Source organism: Epinephelus fuscoguttatus, linkage group LG17, assembly GCF_011397635.1.
Source record: "Epinephelus fuscoguttatus linkage group LG17, E.fuscoguttatus.final_Chr_v1".
NCBI classification, from domain to species: Eukaryota; Metazoa; Chordata; class Actinopteri; order Perciformes; family Serranidae; genus Epinephelus; species Epinephelus fuscoguttatus.
This window is the reverse complement of record NC_064768.1, coordinates 18,114,460-18,137,122: the sequence shown is the minus strand read 5'-3', so window position 1 is coordinate 18,137,122 and position 22,663 is coordinate 18,114,460. Positions and strand designations below refer to the sequence as shown.

Here is a 22,663-nt window from a genome sequence, read left to right as displayed (position 1 = left end):
CATCCGGCCACTTCATCCTGTTAAACAATACTCACAACTTGGATTAATTTTTTATGAAAAAGCCTTCTGATTCTTTTGATCTGGGGACCCTTACGGACGAAAGGAATATAAATAACTTACAGGGTAATCGGGAAAATGTGTAGCCACACCTGGCTAGTAAAAAGGACCAGGCTTTTATTTGAGGCTATGCTTTTAATTGAGAATTTATGGCAATTTGAGATAGATTTGTTTTTGCTTTATTAGTGTCTATTTTATGTTTATTTTCCTTTATTTTTGTTCAATTTCTGTCATTTTGTATGTTTTATATTTCTTAGCTCAGCCTGAGGCAGAAGCTACCTGATGAGCAAGATTTGTAAATGTGCCTTGTTGGTTTGTATCTAAAGTTCAAAAAAAAAAAAAAAAAAAAAAAATCTTCCATAGGGTTGAGAAAATTACAGAACATAACTTTCTTAAACTGAATTCCTGATGTAATTAAACTCAAACACATTGGTGATCAAGCACAAAACAAAGCAGTCACAGACATAGGCTTAGGAAATCTAAAATGTGGGGACTGTTATGCTCTTATTTTGTAAAGCCAAATCTCTTCATTTCCGGTCTTCTTTATGCATTTAAGTGAGCTCGACACGGCTCTCCCACCCTTTCATCCCAGCACCCCCCATCCCCCACTCGTCCTGTCCGGATTCAATCAATGTTGATTTAAGTCACCACAGCTGCTGTTATTGACTGTCAATAACTGTTAAAGGCAGTAGGTGCACACTACAGTGATCAATAACGGCCAGGACAAAATCGATAACGTTTTGTTGCTGAAATATTAATCATTATTAAAGTAGTAGCTAATTTTGAAGTCAAGAATCAAGTTCATTAACTTCTTCTTTAAGCAGATCAGAGACAGAGTTACACTTTAATAGAAAGGGTAACACAAATACACTGTGATTTTAGACATATTAGGCCCCTATATATTATTTATAGCACTGATGTTTATCAGCACTATCCTGGTTATGACCATAGCATTAACGCTGATGTCATAGGGACTGTTCTTTATTTAACAGAGGAGGGGTGTGACTTCCTCTTTTTTTTTTTTTTTTTTTTTTGACCCTCCCTGAAGCTACAAATATTTTTCTTGAGCTTCTCTGAGTGACTGGTGGAAAATGCATGACCTTCTCTCCACTGTATATTAGTTTTGGGATTTTTAAAACTCACCATTTGAGGTTTGAAAGTTTAAAGTTAAAAGTTGAAGATGAAAGCCTCTGCTTTTCCCTTAATGCATGCTGGTTAGTTTATGCAAACACGTTCGTCTTTTGGCCAAATCTTAAATGATATAAAGACTGAAGCGATTTTGAGTATTTCAAGCTTAGATGTGATTCTGTTTGTTTTTTTTACTGACGGTGTTCAGAGACCATCAGAAATTTGAAAATCCAACTATAATTTCTATTTTTACAGGTCCTGGCTATAATAAATGGTGAAATTTTGACAGAGAACATACCACAACAAAAATTGGTTGTGACATAAATACAAAATACAAACATTTAAATTTGTATGCCACTCCCCTAAGCCAAAATAAAAAACGTAAGTCTCTCCCCAGTGCTTAAAAACATATTTGACATGCACCCTTTTTGCACCCACCCCCTCCACCATAATAAGTAGTGAACAGCCCCTAAAGAGAACACAAAACATATGGCAGGGCCGTAACCACCTATCTAATACTGGGGGGTACATTTTCTGAACCAACCCTCCAGGTGGGTCTGTGGGTGATTCCCCTGAGAGAATTTTTTTATAAACTTGACAGCTAAACTATCTATTTTAGAGCATTTTGAAACAAAAAACGTTAGCATACGCCACCATACGAATAAGAGCCGCACATGAAAAGCGCACACATCTCATTTAAGCGAGCGTTAGATTGGACTCAAAAACGCACCAAATATTAAACTCTGGTCAACGTTAGCTTGGTTGTGACCTTCTAGCCATGGGGCCACAAATGCAGCTGGTTTCCATGACAATGTGACAGTTACCCATTAAGCTAACTTTAGCCATTAGGTTAACATTAACAGTAGCTTTTGGGCTGATTTTAAGGACAGTAGCTGCCAATTTGGGGGCTTACGTAAAACTAACTTGTTAATAATGTTGATAACTTCTTAATTACTTTGAAAAAATCCAATTTAAAGGTCACTTAGATTGATAAAGAGTAGTTTAATTTAACATTAGCTAGCTGACTTATCTGAAAATTCTAGCATACGTTAAGCATTTGGGCCCTGCTGATGAAATCCCTACTTTTGCCACATATGTAAACCTACTCTGACGCCCTCTCCGTGTACTGAGACGCTGAATTAATGATGGATTGGAGTATTTCTAGGAGATTTTCTGGGATTAAGGACTCCTATTTAATATTCTCCCCTTAATCCTGATGAATTGTTTATGCAAGGTCAGACACTGTATCAGCAGATACCGCCTCTATACTTGTATCTGCCTTTTAAATATAGCCTAAATTTGGACTGTCTGCTATAAATCAAATACCGGTAGGTCAATATTCATCTCTCCTCTCCCGCAGTAGTCTAAATAAATGGCTGTGTTATAATCTTATCAGGTTCACGGTTGATTTATTTCACCAGGCTCCTTGTGTTCAAAGTCATCATAGATTAAGGCCTATTATGCCGTACCCACTGAGCTATCATTGTCTGCTTTTTGTCTGGGTGACATAACAAAAAATAATAATCTGCCTCTTCCTGAAATGTGGGTCAAATGATGTTGGACGCTGCTGAGGTTGTTGTATAAACACCAGACACTACAGGAAACGCTTTGTGACCTGTGAAACCAGCAGTATTGTGAATTGTGTCCGGTAATCAAACTTTTTTTTTGTTAAAATTTGGCAACTGATATTTGGAGGTTTGCACAGCAGTGATTTAAACATGCATAAACAAGGTTTTGATGGGTAAAGCAGCACTGTATTCCCTTCTACTGACTAGACTGAGCTTTTGCAACCAGGCATCAGCAACAGAGACAGAGATACAGAGGCAACTCAGTGACAAATAAGACAAAGAAGAAAGACGAAGTGTATTTCTGTACACAGAGAGAAAGAAAAGAGGCAGGAAATGTGAGGTTGATGTAATAGTGGAGGGGAATGTGGACGGATGAGGGGGATGGAGGATGGGAGGTACAGGGCACAGACAGGATTAAAGAACACCATCTGTCCACTGAGATCCTTCAGCCAGCACACAAAACATCCCAGTCAAATATAGCGTCAGCTGGTTTACCACACTGTCTGTAAAACAGGCTCCTCCACTCCCCTGCAATTAAAAATCTGTAAAACCTCTGTCCTCAGCGCCTCATGTATTCTAATACAGCTGGCACGAATATTCTTAGGCAGCACCTGTGTGCTGAAGTCACCCAGTGAGAAACGGAGGCAAAAACAGAATCCCTAATCTGCATTTTAATCTCACTGTCAGTTTAAGTTTTTGTAGGCCTCTTGAACATTTATTTTCATAAAACAATTTCAATACAAAATGTAAAAACAATGCACATGTGAAGCTACAAACAGGCAACACTTCTTAGCTCATGCAAAGCTTAAATATGGAAATAATGTGCTTTCCTCCAACAGTATTGAACCAATTTAAGGTTTTATTTTGCAGGATATTTGCAAATTCCTTTAGGAAGTAAAGTCAAAAGCACATGTGCGAATTAAAGGACAGATGTGCACACTTGCTTTATCAACAAACACGCTTCAGAGAGCATGACAAGTAGATGCTTCACGCTGATGCTAATGTTTTGTCACTGCCCATTGATCATTTTGGCATACAACATATCATCCAGATTAACAAAACTAACCTTTAGTACAAGGAAATTTATTAAAATGCTTTGTAAATACAGTTTGTCTGAACCCAGCAGGTGCTGGTGAATATTTTATTTTATTTTTTTTTCAGGTTTTTTGGCCGTGTGCTGTGTATTTAATCAACTGGTAAACAGCTTATTCAGTCTGATCCTGCTTGGCTCGCTCCATCACAAGACTGTTGTCAGCAGACCATCCTGCACACTGCCCTCATGTCTCCCATTACGCCCTGCAGGATAATTCAGTTAAAGTGCCTTGCTCTCCAGCTCACTGAGTCTCTGTCTCTGGCATGCTGACTTTCTCGCTCTGTGTGTTTCTTTCTCCATCTTAGACGCTGACTCTTTCTCCACTCTGCTGACTTTAGTGCTGTTTGTGTTTTCTGACTTGTTAGCAGCTTCCTAGCTGCTGCCTCACACAAATACACACAACACACATCTATTGTCTTATTTTAACTCTAGTAAAGATAGTATTTATTGCAAGATCACCAAGACTGTGGACAGAATTGTATAAATACTGAGGACATGAGTACAAACTTCCCTCAGGACCAACCAAATATGAATTTATGTATAAAAAAATAACAAAATGTCACATTTGATCTGTTCATAATGGTACAATTTCATTTCTCTACATTATGTTTAAAACAGTGTTTTGAGTCCAGGTTCATTCTGGGTGATTACTTTTGTCTTTGTTTAACACCTTTATAACTTAAAAATGCATATATTTTTTCATCATATTGTCAATTTAACAAAGTATAAAGCTGCCAGAAACCCAAAATACAAGAAAATGACAGAGCGCCAAGAGAAATAATTGCAAAAAAGCTAATGCTAATCTAAAAAAACATGATTTAATAGTTCAAGGTTGTAAAAATAGTTCAAGTAGTACATCAGAAAAACATAAGAAATAAAACTATAATACAGTTTACATGTGAAGTGATTTTACAAGATGACTTGTTTTTGGGCCTTTTTCATTAAAAATCCACACATCTGTAAATAACTAAACAAAAACAGAGAACTAAAGACTTAAGACTATAGTTTAGACCTGCTCTAAATGAAAGTATCCCAAGATAACTTTTGTCATGACTTGGAGCTACATAACTATGAATTGACTTGAAATTGACTGAACTGAAAATGAAAATATGAATTTTTATTAAGACATTTTTTGGGGCATTTTTGCCTTTAATGGACAGGACAGGTAAGCGTGAGTGGGGAGAGAGAGAGAGGGGGGATGACATGCAGCAGAGGGCCACAGGTTGGATTTGAACCCAGACGGCTGCGGCAACAGCTTTGTGCATGGGGTGCCTGCTCTACCTACTAAACCGCTGACGCCCCGTATTTCAAGTCTTTTAAGGACGTACAGACACCATAGCCTGGTAGGACCAGCATGATGTTGTGTTTCGCTCCCTGTTTCAGACGATCAGAGGGCCCCGATTAGATTTTAATTGCTGGGAAGTATTTGGGGCGGCACAGAGTCCAGACTGATACAGAGAGCGAAACAGAATGTTGAGCTCACGTCATCAGGATGGTCTTACCAGGATACAGAGACCGTGCTTTAAGTGAGGTCAGAGGTCATACCATACAGCTCTACTACACATAAACACTTCCTTTTCTCTCTACATGTTTCTCACTTCCTCTTAATAGTACCAGTATCCTGGGTGTCTATTCTTTTAATTAATCACTGAGGTTAAGATGCTTTTGTTGTGAAACTTCATATGATATAAAAATGAATGAACATGAACCAAACACAAAACTTAAATCTCAATCTTAGGCTGTCTGTCAGCTGATTATAATTACCACTCCAAATCAAATTAGATGTTTTAGGGAGGAGACACTGAGTGCCCAAGTAACATGGGATTCAAGACAAGACAGAAGACAAGAAGAAGAGTGATATACGGAGGAACAAACTCGAGGGTGACCTAAGGACGCTGACAATTCAAACTACATTTGAGGAGGTGCATCTTTGCGACTTCAAAGACGAAGACAAATTTAATTTAGGAATGACACTGTGGGACGTAACGGATCAGCAGTTAGTTTGATAAGAGAGCCGTAACGTCCCACGAGAGGATTATTTGGACGTGCCTGAATAGTTAACCAAAACAATTTTAGGACTTCTTACTGGAAGCGTCATGTCTCCTTCACAACTTGGGATTGTCCTCCTGTGTTGTCTACCTTTGGCAGGTATGTAGTTCAGTTTATTAGACGAGTTAAATTATTACGTTTAAAACACAGTTTAAGTTATTGTAAAAGTGTCGTGCAACCACGACCGTCTAACTAAAGGCACTAAAGGCAAAACAGCTAAAAAAAAACACCTTAAAAATGCTACCATTTAAAAAACTAAAGATTTTAAAAGGTTATTTGGTCTAATACAGAAACTTTTTTGATATTGTAAGACTGGGCGTATTAACAACTTGTTTAGTGTGACACCAGGTATTTTTAAAAATATTTTGTTTAACATTTATAAGGACTTACTCTTGCTTATCGCACTTTTTTCCCATTTTGCAGAATGTCTTATCTGACTGATAAATCAGCCAGCTGATATATCAGACAATATCAGCATGTCAACAACAAACTGATGTTGGAGTGTATAAAAACAGTGGTTCTATTACATAATTTGGCCCCAGACAGTACTGACAAGTTTATTTTAAACTGTAATTAACTGTAGAATGTCTTGCTCATTGGTCAAAATTCTTATATATCTGAATTTAAGGATCTCTATCAAAACTGTTTATGTTATCTGTTATTGATCGATGTATCATTATCAGATTTTTATAACTCAAATGTCAGTATTCCGTCGGGCTCACAGTAAATTTCTCAATGTGTTTGTCCATTGTTTCCTTCAGCATGTTTGCGCTGTTACACCTGTTTGTTTCCAGCCATCTCTCCTATGGACTGCTTTAAGTTTCCTCAGGAGTGTCCAGCTGGACAGCGCTGCCTGTCCAGTACTGCAACAGGGAGACGGGGTGAGATCCAGATCTGTGTGTGCGCTTGTGTGTTTATTTCTTTGTCTGTAGATGAGATTATTTTCTGAGAATCTAGGGCAGGATGGTCACAAATTGTCAGACAAAGCCTCATTGTACTGTTTGAGACAGTTCTATTTTGGCTTTGTGATCCAGCCCACTGGATTTAAACAGAAACAGCGGCTATTAAGTTACAGTGCTGACTATAATCTTTAATCTAAAGTTACAATCTTGAATCTCTGTTTGGCGGCACCTATAAAGATAAGCGGTAACTGCAGGTGTGTATTTAGATCTCACTTCCCAGAGATCCAAACCAGCATCTTCTGATATCAGTCAGCAATAGACACTGTCTAATCTCAATGTTAGCCATACCTCCCAACTTTGAGAAGTATAAAATTGGGAGGATTTTGAAGTTCAAAGTTGAGGCCAAAGGTGTGGAGCCATGTTAGGGTCCTTCCCCCCAAAAACTTGAGTTTCAGAGACTGTTTCCTGCATTTTGGTGACTTTTAAAGAATGAAAATAACAAAATAACAAGTACACTGCATCTGGTTTAGTTTTTAGTGCAAAAAGGAGGAGGCAGGCCAGGCGTATACTTGGCCTGTGCCAGGGACCCACAGCCAGCTGTCCTCCCTGGTCCACACACCCCTGGTTACTTGATGCCTAAGCAATGTTGAACAGGAGGCTCATGGTCTCTGGCAAACAGCTGGGTACCCCGCCATGGTGGAGGAAAGCAAGCTGGGTCTCCCTGAACCCCTGAGGCACCCCTCAAACCCCCGCTAGAGTGTCAGTCTCAGCACAGAGCCAAGGTGTCCTTCTGCAGCCTTGCGCAAATCATGCAGGTCCAACAGGTGCCCCTCTCTGACTCTATAGAGGGTTGGAGAAGTAGAGAGAGGGGGTGCCAACGAGGAGGAAACAGTACAATTTTAGAGTCATAAGGCTTACACATGCTGTACAGTTCAACATTAAGGTTGTGAAAAGAAAAAAGGTGTGAAAATGTGTCATAAACTGGGAGAAATACGGGATAATTGTGATGCTGAGAGGAAACTGGGAGAGGGCAGTGAAAAAACAGGAGGCTTGGCGAGTACAATGTTAGCAAAGACTGGAAAATACAGTACACAGCTTCACATACAAATGAGCTGAAGAGCAAGTCTGTTGCGTCAGCTTCACAGCCGGGTGACAGAAAACAACAAAATGTGTGCCACTTGTGTTTTTTTTCTGGGAATGTCGCCACTGACAGATAGATAGTGACTTAACCGACATTTATTATTTAAATGAAAGTCTTCGAGATTATTACTTTAAAGGAGCAGTGTGCAAAATTTAGGCTGATTTAGTGGCATCTAGTGGTGAGGAATGCAGATTGCAACCAGCTGAAACTTCTCCCAGTTAGAATTCCTTCAGTGTTCATTGTTCAGGAGGTTTGAATTATCTGTAGAGGTCTCTTCCTCTCTGAAATAAATGGACCAGGTGATTAAAACCAGTAAAAATACTATAAAACAGTTTAACATAAAAAAATATTTAAAAAAATTAAAAAAAAAAAAAAATCAGTGTTTCTCCAACTCTGTTCAGCATAGCGTAAACAGGCAGCTAGCCCCGCACCTACTAATATATGCTCACCTCTCTGATAACTTAAGATCCAGATGTTAAGGAAGTTTTTACCAGGTGCTGAATTACCCACAGTGGTCTCTTCCTTTCTGAAACAAACAGACATGGTGATTTAAACAGGTAGAAACACTGAAAAAAAAGTTTCATGTTAAAAAAATCTGCATTTTTCCCAAGCTGCTTGTCACCAAGGGACTTATAACTATTGTGGCTGATGCATAAATGCAAAATGGCCTTATGTAGAGCCAGTGTTTGGTTTGTCTACTGTAGAAACATGGCAGTGCAACATGGCAGTCTCCATAAATGAGGACCTGCTCCCTATCTAGATATAAACAGCTCATTCTAAGGTAAAGATATCACAACGACTCTTATTTCAGGTGATTATACACTAAAGAAAACATACTCATTATATTATATTCCATTTCTGCCAATATATCCCCCTAAATCCTACACACTGTAGTCTTTTTTGTAACGACAATTCCTACACAGCTCACCTATGGGAGGCCAAATGCTCTTAAAGCTGCATTAAATCTCATATTCACTGTTTTATTTTGAATCCTGTGTACTGAGCAACTTCTGAGAGGCAGATTTGTTGCTGGGAAAACCCCCCAGAAAACTCTCCAATATAGAACAAATACTAATGTAAGAATAACTGGTTTAAGTTAGTTATTCAGATAATGTAGTAAACCATCTTCTTTTAGGGCCAAAACCATTAAAAACATGTCATTGTCCAAATATTTACAGACTTATCTCTGTGTGTTGCTGCCATGGATACTGGAAAATTGCGATTAGTTTAAGGACCTTTTCTCAAGCCTGATCCTATCTCAACTCCACAAGTGTAAAAACAAAACGAGACAAAGAGTGACTCAGTGAATCAGATCTCAGCACCATTGCTCATAGGGCTGGTTGTCAGCTCACTAATGCCTGTGATGCCAACAAATTATATCTAAAAATAGCTCTCCAGGCTCTGTGGGTGGAGCAATACGTTCACTGTGTCTCATCAGAGGCTAAAGTCCCCTTTTTTAACATGCACCTTTAACCCATAAATGCTCAGACAGATTTAAATTTCAGTGGTATGTAGGGAAAAGATCCGACGTTACCCAACCTTTGGGGTAGGATATGGTAAATGACTGAGATAAAAAGCAGCCAAAACACACTCACTTTTTTTTAAGGTTATTTTGTCATCAGCATTAATATCTTAACATACTGAGAGTGGGTCTTCAGTGAGAGAAGAATCAAGCAGTAGGACTTTTTATGCCAAATGGAAAATTTATGACTTTTGTATGGAAGGAAAAAAGATTTGAATCATAAAAACAACTACTGTAAATATCTTATTTAAATTAAATCACTACTGGTGTTAAAATTGAAATAACACCAAAATAAATAACAAAGAAAAAGACTAAAAAATACCATTAAAGTTTCAAATACTCCAATAAATATATTCCACTGCTCACATAATAAAAAAAACTATTTGAATTCAATCACTTATAGAATGGACTGACGATATGTACACACAAATATTCAGGGTAGAAAATGAAATCAGTCTGTCATATAAAGGGTGACTGACAGCTGAGTTTTATATACTAATTCTTAAATGTCATAGTATAGTTGGTATTTAGCAAGTAATTTATCAAGTATATTTTGTAAATTTGGGGAATTTTAAAACTTAAAATTGCCCTCCAGAAAATACTGTGAATTCTGTGGTATTTTTATTTGTGGTTACATGGGTGGTGGTTAAATTTCAAAAATTAAGTACTTGTCTGATTATAAGACATTTGTAATTTTATTATAACTAGTCTGCTTTTGCAGTAACAAAGCTGTGAACTGCTTTTCCAGAGGGGAAAAAAAATCATACATTTAGGCCAATTCAGTAGGTATTCAGCTGCTTTCAAAATTCTAATCATCATGGCCTCTCTTTGAGCCTCCATAGCTTTGTTTGATCAGTGTACCAGAATAAACTCATTTACTTTCTCTCGCAGGCGCTCTACAAGTGACGATGTACGAGAAGAGCTGTGCCGTACCGTCCCAGTGTGGTGTGAGTGGACAGAAATACGCCTCAGGGCTCTACTTCAATTACACCAACATCTGCTGTGACACAGACCTGTGTAACGGGGCTGGGTCCTTTGCTGCCCTCAGCTGGGAAGGAGCAGCTCTCTGCCTGCTGCCTGCGCTCTCTCTGCTGCTGGCCTGAACAGCAGAGGTGGTGGGGGGCGGAGGTTTGGATGGGTTTCAGAGGTTAAAATCAGATTTTTTTTCTACCCATAGTATCTACATATCTCCTTAAAAGTAACAAAAATAAATCAATGACTAAACATATAAAAATAAATAGATGACAGCTGTGTGACGTGATGTACAATAACAATCTGTAAATACTAAAATACACTGTCAGTAAAATAAGAAACCAGTACCAAAATATACAATATTGACAAAAATTCTCACCTCAAGGTCCACTGAGTGGCTGTTCTGGAGCTTTCAATCACATATCTACTCAGTTTTGTGTTTCAATCACATTTAAAAAGACTTCTGGGCCCTTTGACGACTTCTGTTCCATTAAAAAGTTGGTTTATAGTTCATTCTTGACTTTGGAAACAGCAACTCACAAAACAATCTCACCTCGAGGTCCTTTTAGTTGCTGCTCTAGAGCTTTTAATCATAAAGCATGATCTTCTTCAACAAATTGATACCTGTTGAAGACTGGTCAGCAAAGTTATTACAGGTAACTAAGACTAAAGTAAAAACTACAACTAGATGTGAAAAACATTTTATCGAACTGAAATAAAAATAAAACTAGGCTAAAAAAAAAATAAAATTATATTGAACTTATATTGAAACTATTTCCAACAACAAAATATAAACTGAAACAAGAAAACTCACTCTGGAAACTAAAAATACAAAACTATAATAATACTGCTTCTCTGCCCATGTTGTTTTGAAAGTTTAAGTTCAAGTGGTAATTTCTGATACAATTAGGAAACAGAAGATTTACCGGTGAAGATCATATATGACAGAAAGCTCCAGAACAGCTACGAAATTGAAGTGACACCAGTTTGTCAACTTCTGTCTCCAAAATCAGTAATGAACTTTGAATTTTTACACCAACGTGGACAAGAAGTCCTTAAAAAGCAGATATACAGTATAAACATCTGCATCTGAATGTCGAATGAGTAAAAGCTCCAGAAGAGATACTAAATGGATCTTGAATACATCATTTTGTTTTAGCTATGTATTAGTGTATCTGGGAATGACATTATGACGACCCAGTGATGAAACTAATAAACTTTAATACACTACGCCTTTTTTCTGCACTAACGTGTATTTGCTGTGAATGTAAATGTATTATTTTTTAATCACAATTCTGCTTTCAATCATCAAACAAAACATTTTGTTGTTTGCATGTTTTTGTACACCTTCCTCTTCACCATCTCCACGTTGTTAATGTTCATAATAATAAAAAATAAAGTAAAAAGTCAATAAAAACACATCTGTCAATGACTGATTTATTATCAAGATATTCTTTTATTGGCATATTAATAAATGTGTCTTTGTAGGGGCTTTTAAGTACAAAATACATTTCAGTTGTGCCATTAGTTTGATTGTCTTCATTGTTTCTTATTTAAATCTACTGGTTTAGTGCCCACACCGCTGTTTGTTCTGATCCTGTGGACTCTTATGTGCAACTACTTTTGACTAGAAGTGTAGAGGAATGCACAGGTGTAGAAAACAAAGTCAAAAGCACAATATGGGGCATGAGAAAGAAAATACATGATCAAAAAAATAAAAACAGTGAAGTGAAAATCAAACTAATCAAAGTTACATTTTTAATTAATATATCAAGTTAAATGGTCCCTGAAATCAAGTCCGACAGTAAGAGGTGAAAACACTCTTCCACACGAAATACTAAAATACATGAGCGCTGAAATTATTCAGACACGATCCCTTTAAACGCTGGTCCATTTTTAGAAACAATTCAGTCAATATAAAACATACAGTATCATCTCTGTGATCAACACCTCATGGAAGGATTTAACTTATGTGATTGAAATCATGTAGAAAAACTGTGCTCACACTGGACGAACGAGATTGTCTTTTCAATCGGCTTAAATTGCACTTAGTTTTTTTTTTTCCTTGTAAAGAGCTTCACCCTGATCTGAGAGACATGACACACACTCTCAACAAACCTACTGTAAAAACAAAGTCTTAATTACAAACAGCCTTAATAAAACACAAATTTGCATAGTTGCAGTGAAGTTAATAAAGCCGTCTACACAAGCCGCAGCTACAGTCGGACAAGGCGTGTTGTTAATAGTTCCAGTTCTTCCCAGTGGTTCAATTTCAAGTCACTTTTACAGGAATTATATCAGACTAACAAACTTAACAGGAGTGAATTAATTATGCTGGCGACACGTGGCAGTAAGGTGACAGCCTGCAATCACTCAGTGTACAAGGTTTTTAATTTAAGGATAAATCTGGTGATGTTAAACATTTTTAAATTGTCAATAAATCCCATGAAAAGACTAAAACTAAAACACCATCCTTCTGCTGTAATAAAGAGCCAGTAACAGCAGATGTGTATTAATCCGCGTCTGAAAATAGTCCCAAACAAATGCACTATTTACTCCAGTTTGATTGATTTTTGCAAAAAACTACAGTTCCCTACAGTGTTGGGAAACTACTTTGCATTTTTTAAAGAATAAAATTATATATTTGTGACCCATTTTTAAAGATTTACATCTTCAGCAGGACTGAATGGATTTGAGGCTGAGGATAAGAATTTTCGAACCATACTCTCCAACCGTTCCATTTTATCCAGGAGATTCTTTTCTCTGCCGGTTTTTCTCCCAAGGTCAAAATTCTCCCAGATTTCTCCCAATTTCTGAATTTTTTTTTTTTTTTACACCTTTTTGTCTCTCTCTCTCTCTCTCTCTCTCTCTCTCTCTCTCTTTTTTTTAAAAGTTATTACAGCCAGTTCCCTCCCCATTGACACGTGATAGTCGGCCATGGGGCCATCATGAGTCAGGCGCAGTTGCTGATGGACATCTTGTCTCCTTGCTGACTGCATTACATACACCTAAGTCAGACGGGGTGCTCTACCAGGGGTTTGAGAGTTGGCCCATGGGTTGGGGGCACCTGGCTTACCCTGCTCTGCTGCAGCAGGTTAACCAGCTGTCTTCCAGAGACCATAAGCCATATTCAACCTTGCTTAGGCATTGCTCTCTCCCTGTTTCTTCCCAGGGCAACAATTCTGCCCTGTTTCTCCCAATTTATGACTAACTTTCACACCTTTTGTTTCTTTTCTGGCACTGGCACTCTACAGTGTGTACAAGCCCTGTGACTCTGACAGTTTACTGTTTCCTCCCCACTGGTGCTTCCCTGTCTCTCCCTCTTTCACCCAGGGCTAGAGAGGGCATGCATAAATCTAAAGAGATGCTCTAGCGGGAGGTTTGAGGGGTGCCTCGGGGGTTGGTCTTTTCATGGGATTTGTTGACAAATAGATAAACATTGAATATTGCAAGCCTTATCCTTTAATTAATAATAGACGGCAATCTAAAGCTGCAAGTGCAATTTTCTTTTTAAAGATTCTGCATGTTTACATTAACTTCCCCATGTGACAGAACAGGCCATGTGCCCTGAGCTACCAGAAGTTGCAGGACAAGTGCTTCCAGTGCAGCACTTTAGCAGTTAAAACCAGCTCTTACATCTTCATCCACAGTATCAATACAATCTGTCATTTGACACTAAAAAGGATCCTTCATACATGACAGGCAAAACAAAATAAATGCTTGGCAAAAGGCCCCGACAGCGGATCACAAACAAGCTCGGTAATCTTGAATAATCCTTTGCGCCTGCTGTGGGAGCGCAGAAAGGGGAAGCCCGAGTCTATTGAAACAGTTTCCTGTCAGTGTAACTGTTTTCAGCTCTGCCTCTTTATAGCGAGACCCGGTCTGCAGGCCCCGAGGAAAAGCACCCCACTTCCTCTCTGAGGTGTAGAATAAGAAACTGTTTATAAAAAAATATTTGCACTCCTAAACTGTCAAAGGCCTTGCTCCCTCAGTAACAAAATAATAAAGTCAATGTGAAGCATCTGTAACTACAAACCGCAAAAGACACTTTGGCAGGTGAGCTGGCGCTGGTATGCAGGTTTGTCACCTATAAAAAACCCACTTCATTAATACCAAGACTGAATATAAGAATTTTATCAGCTTGTGTGAGGCTTGCAAGGTATTAGTGAAAGTTTGATCTGGTTGGCAGCTTTGAATCTGTTAAATTCTCCATAAAAACATACAAAGATATACTGTAGAAAACATAATCGAGAAGGGAACAAGAAACAACTTTACAGTGTGCATCTACTGATGGTGAAACTGTACACAAGCAAGGCTGTAGTTTTAAGTGTGTGAACATGTACAGTGTGTGTGTGTGTGTGTGTGAGTCTGCGAGTAACATGATCAATCATTTCTACAGAGGCGAACATCCGGGAAAAATAAATTGAGCCATGGCTGACTTTTTCTGGTGCGTGTGCGGGGTTTCCCACACATTCATTTATTTGTGGCGGGCCATCACGATTGAAATATCTGCCACCACGTTCTGATTTTCTATTTTTGGAGCTGGACCGTTCATTAGGAGCACTTTAGGAATATATATATAGCTCTCATCCATTGATCTGATCAAATGACAACTGATCAGAAAGTTGCAAAAAATGACCATGTAGATGCAATTAAATCCTCTTAAAAACAGATCGATCAAGTTGCTTGCAGAGTTTATGTGCGGGTGAGTAAATGTGTGTTTTCATAACTTGTGCATCCTGCTGTGCTCCTACTTGAGAGCTTTAGCTACAGAGGAGTAGGCGATGTGGATCTCACTGTCGATTGGGCAGGTGGAGGAAAACTCCTCCCTTGCGTACGCTGCGTTCAGGTACCTCCAGAGGTTTGTCAGAGACTGAGGGATGCTGAAGTTTCGGTATTTTAAACACACCACCTGCAGAGAGGGAAAGAGAAAGACACGATCAAAAAAACCCACGCTGGACTCAAGTCTTCAGTGTCAGACCAAAAACATTATAATCTATTCATCCCCGGCCCCCCCCATGCAGCACAGATTAAAGCAGGAGATTACCTTCACGATGTGGAGCTTAGGCAGCAAGTTGCAGTCAGCCAGAGTAAGCTCCTGGCCGTCCAGGAAGGGGCGGGACGAGGAAGTGACCTCATCGGCGCTATTCTCGTCGATCTCATCAGGAAGTGGAGAGCCAAGGTAGTCGTCCAGCTTCTTCAGAGCCTTCAGCAGGCCTTTCTCTAGATCTGGGCACAAGCAGAAAACACTCAAATACAGTGTGTGATCAAAGCTGAAGAGATGTTGAGAGAGTTTGTTTTTCTAGAAAGGAAAGCTGATTTCAGACTGATGCAACTATATGTTTCATTTCTTTAAATGGCTGAAATGAGTGAGTGAAATTATTTTTTCAAAATAAGTGAGTAGGTAGAATAAGCACACAGTTTTCACACAACAACAGTGACATTTCCAGTGATATCACCCAACACAGCTTGGCTAAACACAGAGAGCAGCAGGTGACCTGTTTGCACTGAGGCAAAAAAGCTCAGACCATAATGTTATTAGCTCACACGCTCCCTGCTGGTTTTCCATCCATCAGATAAAGACAGAAGGAGTTCACCACCAAATCTGGATGAAGTTTTTTCCGTTGTAAAACCTCACATTATACTTCTGATTTTGAAGTATCAGATCTACTTACTTTCATTGGTCTGAGGGTTTGAGTTCTTGACGTAGGCGGAGAATTTAGAGAAAACATCCATGCCAGCTGTGTTGGACTCTGGGTTACGAGCGGCCAGACGGGGATACCTAACCACACAGGGAGATCGATGATGACATTACAAACAAAAAACAATCACATGAATGAATTGTGCATTAAATACGAAAAGCTTGGACCAAGAAGATTCAGAAACAGAATCACTCAAAAAGGACAATAAGTCAAGACAGTAGGCAAACAAAACAACTGGGGCTACAACCAATGAATATTTTAGCTCAATCCATTCATTGACTACGTTTACATGCATCCTAATATTCCACTATTATTCTGAATATGACACAGGTCACGTTAACAACATATTCTCTTTGGATATTTCGAATTTGGCCTTTTTCCAAATTCAGCATGTTCCAATTAAGACATGTGGGACATGCTGGTATTATTCAGGTTATAGGACCATTCTCTGGACGTGTATACAGCGCACTCAGAATATGTGCCTGGATTGGAGTTTTACCACAGTTTGTGTTTACGGTCAGTTCTGTGTGTTGTCATGGATACACAAACCAACTCGCCAATAGTTTGTAAGGCTGTGGGGTAGAGATGTACGCCAACAAGAAAAGCCCACATTCTGGTCGAAAGGAGAAACACACCTACTTTTAAATGTTATAAAAGACCTGAATATCAACAGTTTTTTTTTTTTTTTTTTTTGTTTTTTTTTAAATGCGTGCAGATATCGCAACACCAACCTTTTCAAGAAGGTGTGTGATGGGATGAAAGAGGAGGGCTGAGTTAGTTTAACTGAACAAGTCCACTTATTTTGAGGCAAAGAAGCAAAATGGCATAAGCTGCTCCAGCCGTCCACTTTTCCATATTTTTACGTGATAGATGACATGTTAGGTCACGTTAATTGGGGTATTCACAGCTGCACATGAGCACCAGTATTAGAAGAATATTTAATTTCATTAGACATGTAAACAGCTTAGTGGGAATATCGTCTTTTTTGGACTGAGGGAAAAAACCAGAATGTTTAAATTTCTTAAAGCCCAAGAAGACATCGTCACGTTTGAAAAATAAAATTGATTTTGTAAAACAGATGTACGATTTGATTACTTCGGAGGGCAGAGATTTTCCTCCAGGAACTCCTCAATCTTGTTGGTGTCCGTTTTCACCTCGCTGCCGTACAACAGGAAGGGAGGCTGGGCACCCGGGGCCAGATCCTTCAAGATGTCTGGCTTCCTAAGAGGAGGATGGAAATAAAGAGAGGCAGACATCCAGCAGAAGAGACAGAGGGTTAAACAGCAGCGGAGAGAGATGGAAAAAAAACAGGAGAAAGGAAAACATATGAAACCACAGGAAGTTACTCATGTTTCAAGACTTCACAGCTTCCACTAAAATCAAAGCTAGGGTAGCTTTAAGTAACACTCAATATCTGAATGAAATGCATCCTCATTTCCTCTGGGAGCATTAAAGCAGAATGTGTAACCCCCTCTGTTGTGCCAATAGAAACCTGCAGCACACACACACACACACACACACACACACACACACACACACACACGTGTAAGTCCAGTGTTCACCTCTTCATGTCCACTGTGGTGACGTCGAAGGTGACTCCTTTCAGCCACAGCACCATGAAGAGACGCTGGGAGAACGGACAGTTGCCGATGCTCTGGCCATCACTCCCCGCCTGGGACACAGAAACAGGGAAAATATTAACTGTTGTTATATTATTTCATGTTTTGTTTTTTTTATTTATCTTATGTAATACCATTGGGTCGAGGCACCTACAGACAATGGCTGTTACTTTGCAGTTTTTACTGCTGAATTTCCTTTCCTTTTTGTGACAAATAAATAAGAAGATAGAAGATATAAAACAAAACTGTGCACCACAAGTTTTCACTCTTTAACCAAGCTGCAAGGTCAGCACTCGAAAGTGTCACCACACATCCATCAACTTCTTACACATTAAAAACCTCATGCGAGCCGTGATTTTGTTTACAGACAAAAGTGAGGTAGGGAAAGCAACATAGAAAATTTAAATAAAATCAACTGAGTTATAGAGAGAGAACAAAAACTTAGTTATCAGGATGTTTGTATTTGCTGGATTTAAAACAAAGCACTGACAAAAAACAACTTGAGCTGACCATATAATTGATAAAATAAACATCAGAAAATTCACTGGCAATATTTTAATTATCCATTAATTGCTTGAAGAATTTTTCAAGCAAGGATGAAAAAAGTGCTCTGGCCCCAATGTGAATATGTCTTGCTTTTCTTTGTCTCATATGATAGCAGGGCTGCTACTCACAATAACCGAACAATATTACATATTAATATTCTTTCCATTTATCGATTTATTGTTTGGTTAATAAATGTCAGAAAATAGTAAAATAAAATAAAAAATAAAATAAAATAAATTAAATTACAGTTTCCTAGAGCCCAACATGTAGTCTCTCATTTTGTCTGAGCAACAGTCTAAAACACAAATATTATCAGTTACTATCATATAAGATAAAAAAAAGTACAAAAACATGTGATTGCAACACTGGATCGATGTAATGTTTGTAACTTTTAGTTGAAAAATGACTTCAGTGGTTAATTGATTTTCAAAATAGTTGCCGGATAATTTTCTGACTATCAACTGAACCAACTCATCAACTGACTAATCTTTTCAGCTAAAAGTAAGAGCAAAATTAAATATCTTACATTTTGTAGACCAAATGATTACAGCAGAAACATTCAGGCAATAGACAGATTAGTCTGGAACTACTTTAATAACCTTTAATGCACCAGAAATCTGGAAAAATACTCCAAGAAAACTGCAGGTCAGCTGCAGCTCTGAGTTCTTTTAAATCAAGACTGAAGACTTTTCTTCCTGATGCTACCGTTTATTAAATCAAATAATGATTCACTCCTCACACTGACTGTACTGTAACTTTTATTCATGTGTATTTTTACCTCTCTACTTCTATTTTAGCTTGTGCTTATTTTATATTCTCTGTCTCTTTAATACCTTTTAGAATGTGGGTTTTTTTTGGCACTTTGTCTCAATGTTTTTGGTGTTTTATGATGAGCACGCTGAATTGCCTTGCTGCTGAAATGTGCTTTATGAATACACTTTGATTAGCCTTATTAATTGATTAATCACTTTTCAAGCAAGCATGCGCTGGTTCCAGCTTGTCAAACATAGAAAATTAAGCAATATAAAAACATCACACTGGGCATTTTTCAATGTTTTCTGACTATTTCATGGACCAAAGATTAATACATTAAAGGAGAAAGTAGAAAGTAGACTGACGATGAAAATAATGAACTGCTGCTCCCTTAGATAAGGTAAGATAAGATATTATTAGTCCCACATCGCAGCTCAAAAGTCAGAAGCAAGAGAAAACAGAAAAAAAGTGATTTGAGTGCTAAAATAGATAAAATAAAATAAAATTAAATAAAAATAAAATATAAAATCTAGACTGTAATTTTAGAAGCAACATAATTCATTCTTGGATTCACGCAGAGCTTGTCGGCTGCTCAGGAAATGATCATACGGCTTTAAAATGCTCCTTGTGTGGCTGCAGGAAGCCATATTTCATGTTCAGCCATTCTATATCCCATTAAGAGTTTGTGCTGTGGCCTGAGCAGCAAACAGTATTCACTTGCTATAGCAAAAACAGGAAACCGCTTACTTTCTGGTACCAATGCAAAAGTACACCTACATATTCTGTTAATATCAAGTGTCAGTGATGAGGCTGAATTGAAACCAGCATTTAGAGAAGTTACAACAGCATCTTTCACCCCTGAAGGAAAAAAAAGCAGAGGGTGGTGCACATGTTCACATGTTCATACAGAGGAATCATTATTTGAACTTGTGTGAGACCATGAGGGGAAGCCATATTTGTAGTATTGGAGCATGTTTTTGGGCTCAAAGGAAATGGGATTAACCTGCCTCCCATACTAAATATAGATTAAAGTCGGCTGCCCATTCAGTTAACGTGCATTTAATAAGATTAGCCTTACTGTCATATATAAGCCCGGGTGAGTCAGCAGCTAGGTGGTCTATCTGACATGAATATTATAGCACTGTAATGTGATTTAACGCACAAGGTGACTTTATATCCCTCAAATACGGGCGGTGAGAGATATGTTATCAGCTTTTAATAACAATACAGCGAGAATGCCGATGAAACGATAAGATAAGACACTTCAAAACACTCCGTATCTGCAGCTTTAAATAAATTAATGTCACATAACGTCGCCGTGTCGACACTCTCTGGGGTTTTTTGGGGTCACCATTCACTTTCTTACCTTCACGAAAAGTTCAACTTTGGGCTGATTCGCGTCGCTCATCTTCACCTGCTGATGCACGAGACCTTTTTTTTAAAAAAAACAAGGAAACACACATGAATAAGTTGTTAAGATAAAGCTGGAGGAAGTTACATTTCCTAAAACGAAAACGAGCTCGAAACTCGGGCAGCCAAGCCCATCTTCCGCTACAAACCCCAGTCAGTAAAAGACAAGTTTAACACTGTAGCAGATACACGAGCCCCGTGAACGCCACATAAAGACAACTTCAGCTTCCTAAAAGCTCGAAGTATCAAATAGTGTCTTATTTGGTGTCGCTACCTCAAAGTCTTTAAAGTTGTCGCTGTCGCCTGTAGCTGCCTGCTGGTCGTTTCCCCTCCCAGTTCTGCTGCCTCTCTCTCAGTCGGCTGCAGCGACACACTCATCATCATCATCATCATCATCGCAGCTCCACCATTTCCTGCTGGTGCATGATGGGCTGAGCTTTCAGCAAATAAAGAGGCGTTCAAGACCGACAGTGACTGAGAGCGCGGAGAGGCTTTGAAGTCAGAGAGGAAGAAGAGGGTTGAGGAGTAAAGGGTTTGAGCTGAAAGTTATTTTCATCTTAAAGACTAAAAAGTTCAAAATGTGGGTATGTAATGAAGCCTAATGGGAACCAGACACGCGCAGGATATAAAAGGTTTTATAGAAAAGCCATGCTGTCAGTAGGAAGAGGCTTATGAAATACATAAAGGGCGTGGACACAATAATAGGAACACCTGTAGCTTACATTTTAAAGGTGTAGAGTTTAGTATTTAGGGCCTGTAGGCTATTTTTAATGATCGGAGTAGGGGGGTAGCTGAGGTGTGACGTCATATTTTTTATGCCTTCGTGCCAGTATAAGGCATAAAAATTAAAAAAGTATATCTCAAGAATGAGGGAATTCCTTCAAATTTGGCACAAACATCCACTTTGAGTTGAGGAGGAACCGATTAGATTTTGGTGGTCAAGGCTCAAAGGTCACCATGATATTTCATCCATCTCATTCTTGGGAACACTATGTCTAAAGAACACCTTGAGGGAATTTCTTAAAATTTGGCACAGACATCCACTTTGAGTTGAAGGTGAACTGATTAGAGTTTGTTGGTCAGACATCAAAGGTTAAGGTCACTGTGACCTTGTCCATTGCATTCTCATGTATACGGTATCTCAAGAACACCTTGAGGGAATTTCTTCGAATTTGGCACAAACATCTACCTTGAGTCAAGGATGAACTGATTACATTTTGATAGTCAAGGCTCAAAGGTCACCATGATATTTCATCCATCTCATTCTCAGGAACACTATGTCTAAAGAACACCTTGAGGGAATTTCTTAAAATTTGGCACAAACATCCACTTTGAGTCAAGGATTAACGATTAGATTTTGGTGGTCAAAGGTCAAGGTCACCATGATCTTGTGTCTATCTCATTCTCAGGAACACAATATCTTAAGAACACCTTGAGGGAATTTCTTCAAATCTGGCACAAACATCCACTTTGAGTCAAGGATGAACTAATTTGATTTTGGTGGTCAAGGGTCAGAGGTCAACATGATCTTGTGTCCATCTCATTCTCAGGGACACAATATCTCAGGAACACAATACCTCAAGAACACCTTGAGAGAATTTCTTCAAGTTCGAGGGTCAAACACCAAAGGTTAAGGTCACAGTGACCTTGTCCATTGCATTCTCATGAGTGCAGTATCTCAACAACACCTTGAGGGAATTTCTTCAGATTTGGCACAGACATCTATTTGGACTTAAGAATGTTTTCCAAATTTGGTGCAAATGTTCACCTGGGCTCATGAATGTACTGATTCAAAAGTCAAAGGCCAAGGTCACTGTGACCTCATAAAACATGTTTTTGGTTGTACGTTAGGAGGTCACATGCTAATTATGACAAATTTTCACACAAGTGTCTAGTGGAATAAAATTATGAATGCTGGCACTTCATGTCCAAAAGGTCACAGCTCAACTTCACTGTGACATCAAAATGCTCTGTGAAAACATTTTTCTGGCCATTATTCAACATCATAACTCTGGAACAGAAGAAGAGACATTTAGTGACACTAATCTTTAGTGCTCATCTTGAAACTGTGCTAATGGTAGCTATAGATCTTCCGTGTTGTCAGGGAGAGGATGTGTGTGGAGCATCCATGTCTTGCAAACATGGTTGTAAAATGTAACTGCAACTTGACAGGTTTGTGAGTGGGAAACAAGGCGGTAATT

General features: G+C 38.6%; 2 protein-coding genes across 3 annotated transcripts; one reads left to right on the top strand and one right to left on the bottom strand.

Moving 5' to 3' along the window:
• The first annotated feature begins 5,659 nt into the window (after nt 1–5,659).
• On the top strand, nt 5,660–11,187 carry LOC125904493 (prostate stem cell antigen-like). 2 transcript variants are annotated; one of them, XM_049601927.1, is made up of 3 exons: nt 5,660–5,994; nt 6,690–6,776; nt 10,352–11,187. In XM_049601927.1, the coding sequence occupies exons 1-3, from the start codon at nt 5,943–5,945 to the stop codon at nt 10,561–10,563; spliced, it is 351 nt and encodes a 116-aa protein (XP_049457884.1). In that variant the 5' UTR covers nt 5,660–5,942; the 3' UTR covers nt 10,564–11,187. The 2 variants fall into 2 exon arrangements, with proteins under 2 accessions (XP_049457884.1, XP_049457883.1); XM_049601926.1 differs by having other exon boundaries at nt 5,665–5,994; nt 6,657–6,776.
• Nucleotides 11,188–13,269: 2,082 nt separating this feature from the next.
• Nucleotides 13,270–20,869, bottom strand: clic1 (chloride intracellular channel 1). Its single transcript, XM_049601924.1, has 7 exons — nt 20,737–20,869; nt 20,419–20,483; nt 17,697–17,806; nt 17,230–17,355; nt 16,108–16,214; nt 15,480–15,661; nt 13,270–15,344 (listed from the first exon to the last, which is right to left on the bottom strand). The coding sequence occupies exons 2-7, from the start codon at nt 20,458–20,460 to the stop codon at nt 15,183–15,185; spliced, it is 729 nt and encodes a 242-aa protein (XP_049457881.1). The 5' UTR covers nt 20,461–20,483; nt 20,737–20,869; the 3' UTR covers nt 13,270–15,182.
• Between the last annotated feature and the right edge of the window lie 1,794 nt (nt 20,870–22,663).